General features: G+C 44.2%; 1 protein-coding gene across 2 annotated transcripts in view; it reads right to left on the reverse strand.

The window, feature by feature from the left end:
- The window catches only part of LOC119431139 (eyes absent homolog 2-like), a 90,291-nt gene that overhangs the window by 25,557 nt on the left and 50,784 nt on the right, over nt 1-13,950 (reverse strand). For both annotated transcript variants that reach the window (XM_049657858.1, XM_037698612.2), the window contains exon 10: nt 3,393-3,482. In XM_049657858.1, coding sequence (XP_049513815.1) covers nt 3,393-3,482 — 90 coding nt within the window. The remainder of the gene's footprint in view (nt 1-3,392; nt 3,483-13,950) is intronic.

The following is a 13,950-nucleotide window of genomic DNA, read 5'->3' on the forward strand; positions in this document are numbered from 1 at the left end:
GGGTAGAGCTGTTGGTAGGATTAGAAATTTTCAACCTTCGTATGCAAATAGAGAAAGTTTAAAAAAAGCAAGCAACTTTAAAGACAACCAATCAATCGAACAATGTTAACGGCCCCTGTTTCAGTTTCGATTTATTATGCGTTCAATACAATGATTATGTAAAATATAGTATACAGACGAGGGTCCCAAAGTCAACAACTGCAACGGGACCCTAAATATATTGTTGACAATATATTCATAAATATACGCAAACGCGGCAGCTATTTTCCCTCCAGAGGCCACGCCACGTGCCCTGTTAATGAAGCCAAAGGTGCGGCGAAGAGCAGGTGACACTGATGGAGGCGACAGCCTTGGCCAGTGTCCGTTTCTGTGCACTGAGCGCAAAGACGTGACCGAAGAGGGCGAGAAAGAAGACGTTCGCTGGCACGTGTTGCTTCTCGTTGTGACAGGCGTAGCCTACATTAAGGAGGCGCCTCAGACGCGCAAATGAATTAATAAGGACATAAACGAATCTAGGCGCCCTTTGCGACGCCTCGGACATTTGTGTCGGCTGCGCGGAGAATAAACACGTGCGACCTCAAAAGCGACAGCGCTTGTAGCAGTCGTGTTGGCGGCATCTGGCGTAGGTCCGCGGAGTAACCGCTAAAAGCGTACGCTTGTCAGACAGAGCGCACGACACGTGTTTCTTGATCGCGGAGACGGACGCCTCACAGCAATTCAAGAAGCACGAATGCACGAAAAAAAAAGGAAAATAAATAAATAAAACAAGCAGTGAGGCGCGCTTTGGGCAAAAGAAACCAGTTATCGCAGTGCGTAAGCCGAGATGGGACCAATGTGAACACACCGAAAACTAGCGTCTTCAAAGCCCACACTCAGACATATATGCCCGACGTTGTTTCTTCTTTTTTCTTCTTTTCTTTCCGACTATGTAGAATTCTTAAAAATCGTCTGTCGCAGACGCAGTTCTGGTCCTTGAGGTGGATTATTCGGAGAGGACTACTTTCACGACCAGCTGAAATGCACAGTATAGGCTACTGAACAAAATTGCAATAATTAACTTTTACCTGATTACTTAACGTCGCATGTTGTAATTTCACATCGAACGAAGTTTCAGGATGACACCAGTTTTGAAATAATCATCCCTAAAGTGGGCGACTAAGTACATCGGCGTTCCAGTTACTTTCAAGCGATAAGGCATAAAACGAATCTTTGTTTTTAAAATGTAAGTGGAACAACAATGAATTTTTACAGCAAGTTCGACGGCGCACGTCTTGAATCCATTGCCATCCTCGTAATTCGGTAATTAAGGCAGATCCATGGAACTTGTTGGAATCGACGTCAATCGAAGCTGTCGTAAAACTTCTAATTACATTATGCAAATAGACGCGTAGTCGCCTTTAGATGCTCTAACAGGTTCAGTTTACAGAACCGTGGTTTCCATTTCTGAGTGAAGAGTTATGAATTTGTTAACTTCATGCTTCAATTTTTTTAAGTTGTCAAATTATAAAAAAGTATACAGGTCCTTAATCAAAATTTTGCTTCCTATAGTGTCAATAACAGTCAACTTTCTCCCTCAATTGCAACAAATGTCATTCAAATCGGTCATGCAGCTGTCGCGACAAAACACTTCTGCGTTCTACATGTATTTAAACGGGGAAAATATGAGTTGACCTCGGGCTAAAGCTCCTTCTCAATACTAAAGCATTAACAAGGCGGATACGTGTAAACGGTGCAATTTTTCCACTAATGCGGCATTAAACGAAGAAGCGGACATTAGTTGCATGACAATTAAACCATAATTTTCAATCAGTAGTCGGCACAATTACACTAAATTACAATTTAATTATTTATATTATTGCATCTGCCAAACCGAAGCCTGTCAGTGCCCGATGCATAAGTTGAGTAAGCATATTGAAACACGCAAGTAGCAAACTTTCTGCGAAATATGTGGATGCACCAATGCATTGTTTTCCCAAAAGTCTTCTACAGGTACTGCTACACAAATCTGCATCTTGATAACGGCGTCATTATTATCATTATCTATTGTTATAATTTTTATTGAACATACTGTCATTTACCCTTCCTTTTTCTCTTTCTGAAAAGAACACCGATTCCGCACGCGAGCTTAACACGACTTGCACACTGACCAAGCTTCACCACAGTGCCAAATTTTGGCTTCACCGCAGAATAGCAATGCACTAACAAGAAACAACGTTTAAGGCAAACTTTTCAGAAAGCAAGTCTAAGGATAGCCACTATGACAAGAGTAATTTGCATTCTCCTGTTTTCTCGATACGTTGTGAGCGCCAGTGTCGTTTTTTAACCCTTCCTGGCATATAGTTAGAGCTTTAAGTTAAATTTTGTCTGTTTTCTTAATCTTATATTTTTCAGTCTCGAATAATGACTGATTGTTGGTTATTATTTCACATCTATATTTTCATGGAAACCTGACAATGACAAGGCCATTTTTGACCTCCCTTTATAGTTACAAATGGCAATTAAACCTGGAAATACCAGGTGTCATAGATGTTCCGCTGCTCAAAGAACCTACTAAACCCTTTGTTGAAGCGACCAGTGTTATCGGCTACTTTATGGGATAACGCGGCTCGGTGAGCTAGTTGGTGCATGTTTTGGTAGTAAACAGCGCTATAAGCGAGACGAAACAAGAATACACAAGGTATACGCGCCGAATACCTTAGGATACGTGCGAACAGCCGCAAGCTAGTTCGTCGGAATAATAGCATCGAACTTCCCGTGTAAGAGTGTAGTGTGCTTCGTAAGAATACTTCCCATAAGTCTGGCCATTCACGTGACTTCATTGTGACGGCATTACTAAAACAACGAGGCTTAAAAAGAGAATCACGCAGGGCAGGCAATTCACTCGTGCTATGCGCAGTGCCCTTATGCCATGAGCGTACCAGATATTTCAAACTTTGGAAGTTGAATTTATTTATTTATTTATTTATTTATTTATTTATTTATTTATTTATTTATTTATTTATTTATTTATTTATTATGCATAACTACATCGCCTGCAAGGCATTATTGTAGGGGGATTTAGTTACAACCTGAATTTAGCATATCTTAAAAAAGTAAGACAAACGACATGAATAAACACCAAACGTTCGATAGTCACAAATTAAGTAATAATAATAAGCAAACACTCATAAAAGGAAACACTGACAATTCAGTTATCTTTCCTTGATACGTGATCAAACTATCATAGCCTCCCTTCTTTGGTCATTCCACTTTCGCTTACTTCTATCTAATCACATGTTCGGACTATGCTTTTTTTTTTTTCATCCTCTTGTTTTATCGCTCTTGGTTGAGCACACTATCCTGGACAGCTAGGTCGATCTGAGTGTAGAGAGGCAAGAGAGGGCAGCTCTCACCTCGAGGTCGTTGAAGAAGAAATGAGAGTCCGCCAGGTTGAAGATCATCTCTTCCATTCCGAGTCCATATTGCACTGAGGATGGGGTATCCTGCGGGTGAGACAGAGACAGATTCATTGTAGAAGGTTAATTGCCCTCAAATGACGTCATTGTCACAAGTGTAAGAAGGAAGCAATGGAGACTTTTTCGTAAGCGCTAACACGACTGAGACAACAACCAAACACTTCGCTTTAATAATGTTGTAGACTTACACTCGGCGCCGTCACACTTTACTTTTGTCTGCGCTAGAGCACTCGGCAAAATCAATGCGCAGATTCACGCTTTTTTTTTTCTCGGTGCTTTCACACTGTAAGCGCATCTTTCCCGAGCAACTGTGAAGTTCTAGCACGTGAACAGCCGACTACTTAGGGAACAAGGTAGGTGTCAGTGAACACTCAATGCATTCGTGTCATTTGTTTGACATGAGTATCGTTCACTTCGAACGCTCAGAGTGAGATGACAGCGTAATGGGCCCAAAACAAATAACTTCCGAAACGATACCCCCCAAGAAATATATATATATATATATATATATATATATATATATATATATATATATATATATATATACTGCGAACTGTTCAGGCCAGTAGTGATTTGTGACTGCATTAACAACACATTGTCGCTTTGCTGTATATGAATGTTTAGAGTATTTGGACGATGTGCACGAGCGAACTGTGTCAAGCGAAATGAACAGCAAGGTACGAGAAGCAAAAAGGAAACAAGCGTATCAGCTCGCCGAGTTCTTAAAACAGTAGTATCCGAGCAAATCTATATCTGTGTTAACATACGAACAAAACAACACACGCGTATCACTAGAATGAATGAATGCGATTGCTTGAGCGTCAAATTAACAAGATGATTCTAGTATTCTATCAATGTGCGGCTATTGTGTCTACATTCCAGAAAACTTGCTGCGCATGCCAAGAAACACAATGCGGTGAGTAGGCACAAATGCACCCGTGACAACAGGGATGGTCCAACTTCGTGCGATCTGGTTGGATTATTAAAACTACTGCTCGTCAAAGCTGAGTTTGTGCAGTGCAGACAGACAATACATAAAGCAACACAAACGACGTAGACAGGCGCAGACGAATAAATTTTTTAAAAACAAATTTCTTCTAAACAATGCGATGAAAGAGGATAATAGGTGCACGTTCATGATTATGTGGCGCTGAGTTTTACACTGGCAAAAAAAAGAAAAAAAGGGAAAAGAACAAGCACGCAGTCCGCTTGCCGCCTGCATCCTTGTTCCTGACGTTATTTATTTATTTATTTATTTATTTATTATTTATTTATTTATTTATTTATTTATTTATTTATTTATTTATTTATTTTGCCAGTGTAAAGCTCAGCACAACGTAGCCATGAATTTTTTTTTTAACATTGTGTTCTTTCCTAGCTCGGCAAAAGTTCATTTGTGTCTAGCCCGTGAACTAGCCCACGAACGAGCTTTTTTTTATTGTAAAAACACTGAACGTGCAAACCTGCTAGCAAGTACTTTAATAACTACTGCGGCAACCCTTTCGTACTCACCATCTATACCTTCATTCCACACATCCTCCAAAATTTCGCACCGATAGGTCACCACAACTTTGCGCTGCTAGCTGTTCTTTCTGTTTGCGTACTTCACCGTTATGGATTGGTTTCTTTCTTACTCTCTCTCTCTCTCTCTCTTTCATTCTTTCTCTCTCTCTTTCTTTCTTTCACTCACAAGGAATCAGTAGTGTGGCGAGTGTAAACCAACGCACAGCCTACCACAGCGCGGCCTCCGGAGCTTCCAGCCGTGTCTCCGTTCCTCCGCGCGAGCCCGCCGTCACCACCTGTTTCGACAGGCCTTCCGCTTCCCTCCTCCCATTCTTGCTAGGAAGCCAAGAGGCAAAACAAGATGGCGTGTCGTCCTCATCGCCAAGTCCCCGGCCCCCCTATCCGAGAGGTGGTAGTTACCCATGACGGCCATCTTGGACTCCGTCCCCTTTCACTTTCAACGAAGGGGCGTCAATACAGAGCTTCGGAGTGGCTAGAGAGAGAGAGACGAATTCGAGGGTCTATGGAAGAGGGAAGAGCAACACGTAGTCAGTAAAGCCTGCCTCGCGGTCCCCCCCCCCCCCCCCCCTTCCACACGCCCTTTTATCGGTGACGAAGGACTGCAGCAGCCATCTTGAAATCCTGTGTTCCGTTCTCTTTCACAGAAAAAGTGTGTGTGTTAGTGTTTTAATGGGAGAGAGGAAAAGAGACGAACAGGAGGCGTAGAGAAAGAGAGAAGGTTTGAGGAGGTAGTCGGGGAGGAGGCCAAGCCGTGGCTGGGAAACAGGAGGGGGAGGGTCTGCGTGCCTAAGCTGCGGCAGCGACAGCGGCTGTAACCCGACGCTGCCCGGCCGAAACCCGAGCCGCGCCGGGACGGTCCCATCCCGGCGAGCGGCCTGCGCGCGGAGGGGGGTTGTGTGCGCGCCCGTGCGCTTGCAGTGGGCTCTGAGAGGAAGCTCGACTAGATCGGCGAGCGCGCGCGCTTCGCTTATTCTCCCAGCGAGCGCCAGTGGCAGCGAACGACGCTGAAACGCCGCTTTCCACTCTAGGAGCACACCCCCCTCGCCACCCCCACGTATCCTTCTCGCCCTCCCTCGCTTGGTGAGCGCAGAACGGGCAGGACAGTTCGGTGCAACGACGCCCGTACTGCACGTGGAGATATAAAGAAGTTAAATAAATTTTAGAAGCACAAAGAAAATTGAAGCGCGAGGGTTGTAAAACATGAGTCAAGGCTGTCAACAGTAATATCTTGAAAGCGGACCAGAGCTGGAGCATTGCGTTATAGTGAACTGAACACGCTAAGCAGTAGGTGGAGGAATGGGTGTTTACGTGAAGTGCGAAGTATGAAAGAAACACACAGAATTCAGTGCTCTGCGAGGAAAACACAGGACTAGCTAGTAACTCTTATCGACATCAGAGTCTGCTATCCGCACTGTATACACTGAACTATACCCCTTGCAAACACGCCCAAGTATCTAATTTCCTAAGCAAGAATAATTCTTAAAAGTTCACTGCAGTTTCAGTTTTTCTTTGCTATGTCCTGGAGGCTCCGACAGAAGTCGGTGAAATATTATAAACCTTGTGCGGTGTGCTTCTTGTGATATTGCTCATCACTTGGCGCCTAGACTGAGACTTGTGAACCAACGCTCTCGTGTGTCGCTTGTACCACGTTAAGGTGCTTGTAGTCACTTCTAAAACGAAAACGAAAGCTGGCCGTACAACTCCATCCCAGAAGTAGAGGTAAGCAATGGATAACACATGCGGAGAATAACAAAGATGCTTTCACAATAAAATCATAACGTTATTATTTCCCTTCGAAGTAGCAGAACCTAGTATAAGTGCTGCGTCGTCTTTCACGTTATATTTAAACTGATTTCTAAATCTCAGATGTGGTGCATTCATTGCGATTACGACTTCTGAGTTCACTGAGGTGATTCAATTTCTTTTTACTGCCTCTGATATTTTTGCCCAATTTCGCCTTCTCGTTCTTCGACTTTGTTCTCGAAATGTCGAATATGCACGAATTTGCGCATATCTTAGTTCATCGCTTTTATTCAAAGCTTACGCATTCTTTTCCCACTTCTTTTCCTACTAAAATAATATAAATTATTTTTGATAGTCAATGGTTGTCGTAGCCTTGCCGTACTACTATCGAGGCATTTAATTGCATTCCTTATGCCGGCCTCACTTCGGGTAAGTACACTCAGCGGTCGTTGTCGAGTATTTCAGTGCGCGTCTCGCAGTTGTGCGGTCACTATTCCTATGCATCATCGCCACTGTCTTTACCACTACCACGACCACCGAGATCATCGTCAACGTTCGCATTCATGTCACTTCGGCTCAAGAACAAGGACCTTCCTCATCTTTCTGCATCTGCGGCGCTAAGATGCTGCAGCACTTCAAACCGGGCAGCGTGGTAATTACGTCTTTATAAAGGAGCCGGAAGAAAAGAAACACCCGCTATAAGATACTTAAATATTAGGTATCAATAGTTTACGCTTCTGCCAGCGCAAAATGGCCACACAGTGGCAGAAAGGGGACCTGTTGAGCCTGAAAAGACGCATACACGAAAGTTGGAGGGTGACGTCCCTATGAAGCATGCCGTGACGTCATATATTTTGACATCGTCTACTCTGGTCTAGTTAGTTGTTTATCGGTAGACAGCGTTGCATTATAAAGTGCAACGTTGAATACGTTGTATTATAAAGCAAGCAGAGACCCAATCTATCAAGTTTCTAAAACATTCATTGCGCTAAAGTGGCCCAAATATGAGAAAATACATTAAAATCTGTGTTGTTACACTGAGGTTCCAAGGTTTGAGGTATCGGCACGAAATTCGCTTAAGGAAAGCTTGGCTTCCATTTTCGCTACTGGTATACACAACCGTCATCTTCCAAGTGAACAAAAACAGAGCTTTGAAGGAGTACTTCTCCAATGTAAGCTTATTATTCGTTGCTCTTCCGTGTCACTTCAAGCTACACTAAAGACAAGCAGTAAATCAGCGTAGTCTGATAAAGTATTCTTTCGAAATATTACTTTCGTGTATTTCGGGGTAATAAGTTATTTACTAGAAAGGAAAATGAAGGACAAAGTTTCTTCTTTCGAATTTCGTGCCGAAGCTCCAACGCCGGCACGTCAGTATGACATCACAAATTTCAATGTTTTCTTTTTGGTTTTTTGTTATGGTGGGGGGGGGGGGGGGGCAGCAGTGGCTGAGTAAGCTTCCGGAAACGTGCTGGTTCTCTTGTGAGAATGGTGTTCTTGTTTGCGGATGGCTCATGGTCGTTGACAGCATTGTTCGTAGAGCAGGTGCTTCAGTTGTTTTGACCCTCAAGCATGTAGAGAAGCACCTTAGGAAGGCTGTTTATAAAGCCCACATTACGCCAATGCTCGAGTACGCCTGCCCTGTGTGGGAACCGTCCCATTCTGTCCGCATTATAGCATTAGAGATAATACAATCTAATGTCGCAATATATGCTCTGGCGTGCTACAGCCGGTAAATGATAGTGCAATAAATATGAAGAAGACCTAGGCTGGGGCTCCTCGTTGCGAATGCCGCCAAAATCCTCGCTTAAAGCTCTTGTACAAAATGTATAATAGCCAAAGCCGAAGTTACTGTAGCCTGATTACATATTTGCCCGAAGAGACGACGCTTTTAAAAGTCAGGTGTACCTCCCCAGAAAAGAACTTCCTAAATTTTCGTTTTCTTTTTTTCGAGTACTATTATGGAATGGAATTTGTTACCTGGAGGAAATTGTGAGCCGCAGCTGTGTCGATATGTTTTATTCAGGTTTATGCCACCCCCCCCCCCCCCCCCCCAATAATACCTATTGATGCTGCGGGTTTTCACCGAATAAAGAACAAGGAACAAAATTCAGCCTTTAGCTCCTTTGAATAGGCAGTAGTCCATCTTTACTGACAAAAATTTTACTATGCCTTATCAAATGCCGTCGAATTCGATGACGTCACGCCAAGCTGGTGCGGGAAATTACAGCCGACGTCGCCAACCACCTTGCGATTTAGCGTGTTTTCTGGCTTACTAAGCCTCTTATCACGGTGAGCGTAACCCTTTCGGTGTTGTAGAAGGGTACTTAATTCATACAGCTCAAATCACTTCTCTCTTTAGCGTCCCTTTAATGACTCAAGTGGAGTTTTGCGTCACACGCCATCCTTAACGCTGCACGTAATTCTCAAAAGGCGCAGGTTGCGGAATGGAGCGAGGAAGGGCCAGGACACGGAAAGAGGGTGCACAAAAGTGGCAGGAGGAGAGAGAGCTGCACTGACGGCGTCGGGGGTGAGAGGTATGGGAGGAAGAAGAAGAGAGCACAATCCTCTCTCATGTTCCTGTACGCGGCGTGGCGCTGGAGACACCCGAGGGACCGAGGTGCTTAAAACTCGCCCTGCGATGCACTTCTGTCAGTGGTTGTGCCGCCCCGGATAGCAGACGACGCAGTTCCAGCGTTGTGTACACACGTCGCGCAGCGATGGCGCCGCGACTGAGAGGCCTTCTGGAAACGAACTCTCGGTCCGGAGGAGCAGACGACAAACACGGACAGAAAGTAACGGCAAACACGCAGACGCCATTGTATAAAGAAGAAATCAAAAAAAGAAACGTCTCCAGTTCTTTCATCTTCCCTCCAGTAAAGAGAGAGAGAAAAGGCGAGGAGCCCCCCGTCGTCAGCCGCGGCGATTTTCCGCCGGGGGGCTCGAACCACGGCAGTGGGGGGAGCTCCCTTTCCCATCCCGCGTCCTTCTCTTCCGGCACCACTCAACGCTAGCGCTACGCTACGCCTCAACCACTGGCTGCTTTGTTGATGGCTGTGATTCTGGCTGCTCACGACGACGCTGACGCGCTAGGCGCCGCGTACTGATCTTCGTCCTTGTTGAGCCAGGCGAGTATTTCGGCGAGAAGGCGAATAAGCGCCCCCCCCCCCTCCCCTCTCCACTGCCCCCCACTTTAATCGTTGGCCCCGAGGGGCTGCCACGGCCTCTCCACTGAGCAGTATCGGCTGCGCTGACAGCGTGGTCTGCTCCGGAGAAGATGCGATGCGCAGCGGATGGGCTCGACCCGGTGGCAGACGCTCCAAGGGGCGAAGCACTGAGTGCGATTAGATAAGAACCCATGCGTCGTAAGCGAGGTTGGAAGGGTATCAGGCCCCTTTGGCCATTTCATTGACGGCGTACAGCTGGCGAGAAGAGAGAAAGTAAGAAAACAACGACTCGTCAACTTCACAGAGATCTCAATTGGTCGTTGCAGGGTGGTTTGACAGTGGTCACGTGTATTCATAATTAAAGGGCTTGCAAGACTTGGATAATTCGAGGCAAATAGGAATATTCTGGGATAGCTGTGGCGGTAGCATATGTGAATACGCGAACCTGTTATTTATTTATTTATTTCAAATACCCTCAGGGCCATATGGCATTAAAGAGGGGATTGGTTACAGAGTAGTAAAGAAAAGCATATCAAACTAACCAGTGCGGTGAGTTCTGGTATTACAATGATTCTCCTGATTATACAATGTTAGCTAATGTTTCGCGAAAAACTTTGTTATCGGTGATGGTTACGATATTTGAAGGAAGGTGGTTCCATTCCCGGGGAATGGAGTCACCTTCCCACCATTGTTATCATGAGGAAACGAAATTAATCAAAGGGGTTCTTCTTTTTGTCCCTTTCTCTCCTTTAAATGCAAGCACTTGCATTAATCACTATTAACATCATCAGTTTATTAATCCGTAATTGACACTTGTACATTTGTACATGTAATACCTTTGTACAGGATGAGTGTGCGATCAGCGGTCCAAAAGAGAAAACTTCCAGGGGGACCTTCTACCAAAACGTAGTCTGGTGATAATTGCATTGGTTAGCAGGCAACGGCGGGTTGTGAGATAATAAAGACATTGTTCAAGATATACACGAATATTATGGTAAATAACTAAAAGTTGTTTAAAAGAAAGGAGCATAACCATGAACACAAAGATAGCAAGCCATAAATTATCTAAAATGTGAATTTTAAGACGTTGACAAAATGAGTGCAATGTACATAATTTTAAATCAGAAGGTAGCATGTGGCAAAACAGTATACATAAATATCGCTGTCATTCTGTCATAATTAGTGCGTAAATTGGGTAAGTGCGATTATTATTAACGCAATCAACGCTATCAACTATTAACGAATAGAAGCACTGCATAATAGTCAAGCAAAGATGTCGAGGTTGAGTAAAAACATTCCCACCATTTTTCTTTTCCTTTTTTGCAACCAATGTCTGTCAAACCTCAAAACCACATCTCTTATCACGATGAAAATTATGCGCCGTTTTTAGATGTGATGACCTGCTGAAGGAGCATAAATGTATGTTTTTATTGATGTCACTTGTCTTCAGCTGTATGATATAGCTTACAATGTTCCTTCATTCTGCACGTTCTTTAACTTCCATGTTCAAGTGTCGACCCCCACAGCCTAATGTGGCTTCTGCCTAAGGTAAAAGCGGTTCACAAAAGATACGTTTCGTACGTTGTTACTTCGAATACTGAGATTATAGTATACCATTGTAAGCCGAGTGTGCTAACCACTCGGCCATGACAGTAGTTCATCTACGGGTAGGGGTCATAACAATATCGAACGAACGGGAAGAGCCTACATGTAATCGGTTATTTGATAAAAGCGGGAGATCTAGGCACGCCCCGAGGCTATTATGAAATATTAGAAGAAAAGAAGCGCTACTAAAAATATCTCTGAGTACATTTAACCCTATCGTGGCAAGCATGACACACTCAGTTACAGGGAGATGTCCTTGAAATGCACAGTACCACCGGCCTGTAATGCAATTCTAATTTTTAAAACTTCCATTCCGTAAATGGCGCTCCAAAGGCCAAGTACCGGTACGTCAGTGTGACGTCACACATTTCAAGGTATTTCTCGCTTTCAAGCCGCTGCGGTGCCGTAGAAATTCTCGAGGTTTGTAAAGTTCAGTTTTTAGTTCCACTGACCTGCGCTGCACTGACTCCATTCGTCTGAGTAAAAATAAATAATAATAAAAAAAAAAGGCTGCGGCCTCTATGGGCCGACGCCATAAAGCACCGTAATACCACAACCAGTGCTCTAACTTTGGATTAAGAGTTCACGCGAGCCTTCGAGGGACATTGCAAGAGGAAAGTAAATTGAGCTGTATTTTGCAATACCGTCTTGCAATACCAAGAAAATCGCTCTTACCGTGAGGAAAGCTCGGTGTAAGCTAGAAAACATGAAGATGCGTGGCGACGCCACGTTCATGTTCCTGAACCAATTCACTCTGACGTCATGTATATTGACGGATTCCTCGCTTGCCTAGTTCCTTTTTTTGGACTCTAAGATGAACTAAATTGCGTTCCAAAGGAACCAGTGAGGGAACTTAGCAAATGTCGGCAACTTACACTGCGCCACCACGACACATGTACAAAAACTGCTTTGCAATCGGTGACGTCACATGAACGTGCCAACGCTGTGGTTACGGCGCGAAATTCAAAAAACGTAAGTTTAGGCTTCATTTTTTTTTTTTGTCTTCTTCTGATAAACCAGCCTCTTACCACGAAATTACCGAAAATTGAGATTTCATATAATAATTTATCATTCTAAACTGACACAGAGTTCCTCTTTAGTGTGCCTTTAACTGACTGTAGCTCGGCCACGATGGCTTCACAATATAAATATCTAGCATTTTTATACGTGTTTCTGTAGCCAAAATTTCGAGCGGAATATTCCTCCTGTTCTGCCGCCTTGTCTCGGCCGCCAGGTGAATTTTATAAAACATGGGCTTCAGAGGAATAAAAAAAAAAGCAAAGAATAGAATTTATTGTAGCCAGTCGAGTTGAAAGCTATGACACAATAAGTGTCGGCTTACTGAGCCTCTGATAAATTTTAATTATTGTTTTTCTCTGCATTTCTGTCAAGCTAATAGTAAACTCACCGAGCCAAGTGCAGCTAGGGATATTGCAGCGTTCTAAACTTATGAGGGGAGTTAATCTAAAGTTTCCTAAGTTGTGGGTTCAGTCTCAACAGGCGCTTCACGTTTATTTCACATTACCTTCTGTCTGGTGAAAAGATAGCAGTCCTTCCCCACTTCAGACATCTGAATAACGTCCTTGCTTTTAACGACTATGGTCTCTTCGCTAACTCGACTCGACATAACCACGATTTTCCTTAATTAGGTAGGCTTCTTTTCCTTCTTTGTTATTTTATTTTATTTCATTTGAGTAACCTTTGTTGGCCTATTGTTGGATGATCGCAATGAAAGATGTTTAGCGCATAAATATGAGAAACTGCAACGGCCAGGTAGCAATGACGCAAAGGCGACCATCTCTCGTCATCGTTTTCAATCAGGTTAGCGACTAAAATTTTTGATGCTGTTTTTGTTACTCCTTACATACTAGCCGACTTTAGTTTTTCTTCTGTGTCCTTTAATATATATTTAACGTATCAACGTAGGAGGTCCCGCCCGCGGTTTGTAACCTTGGGATCTCCTGAATATTTCCCTATGTTTCACTTCTGTTATGTCACTACTAAAGATTGATTGATCGATTGATCGCTCCATCTTATTCAGCAGTACTTAATGCGTCATTAGTATCACCAATCTTATCAGGGTTCTCGCAGTACCGGGGTGTCGTAATATCCTAAGCCGCTTTGTGACCCGTATTCAACGTCAGTGGTCCCTCCTCCTTCATATCGCAACGCCAAAGACTACGGCCAATCCGCCCTAATCGATCGATCGACACGTCATCATCAACGACACGGCAGCGAAGGTGGGGGTGGTTGCGTCACAACGGTGGCGACGCACACGGTGGAATACGCGAAGGTGCCTCCTCGGCAACGAAACGAGACGCGAGGAGGGAGCTAGACGGGAAAGGATGATGGGTCACCGGCATGCTGTCGATGTTGGCGTCGTCGTCGCGTTCTCGTCTATGTCTGCACCAGAAGCAGCAGCAGCACTCAAGAAGTGCAAAGACGAGAGGGCTCGG

The sequence above is a fragment of the Dermacentor silvarum genome, chromosome 10 (genome assembly GCF_013339745.2).
Source record: "Dermacentor silvarum isolate Dsil-2018 chromosome 10, BIME_Dsil_1.4, whole genome shotgun sequence".
Classification (NCBI taxonomy): domain Eukaryota; kingdom Metazoa; phylum Arthropoda; class Arachnida; order Ixodida; family Ixodidae; genus Dermacentor; species Dermacentor silvarum.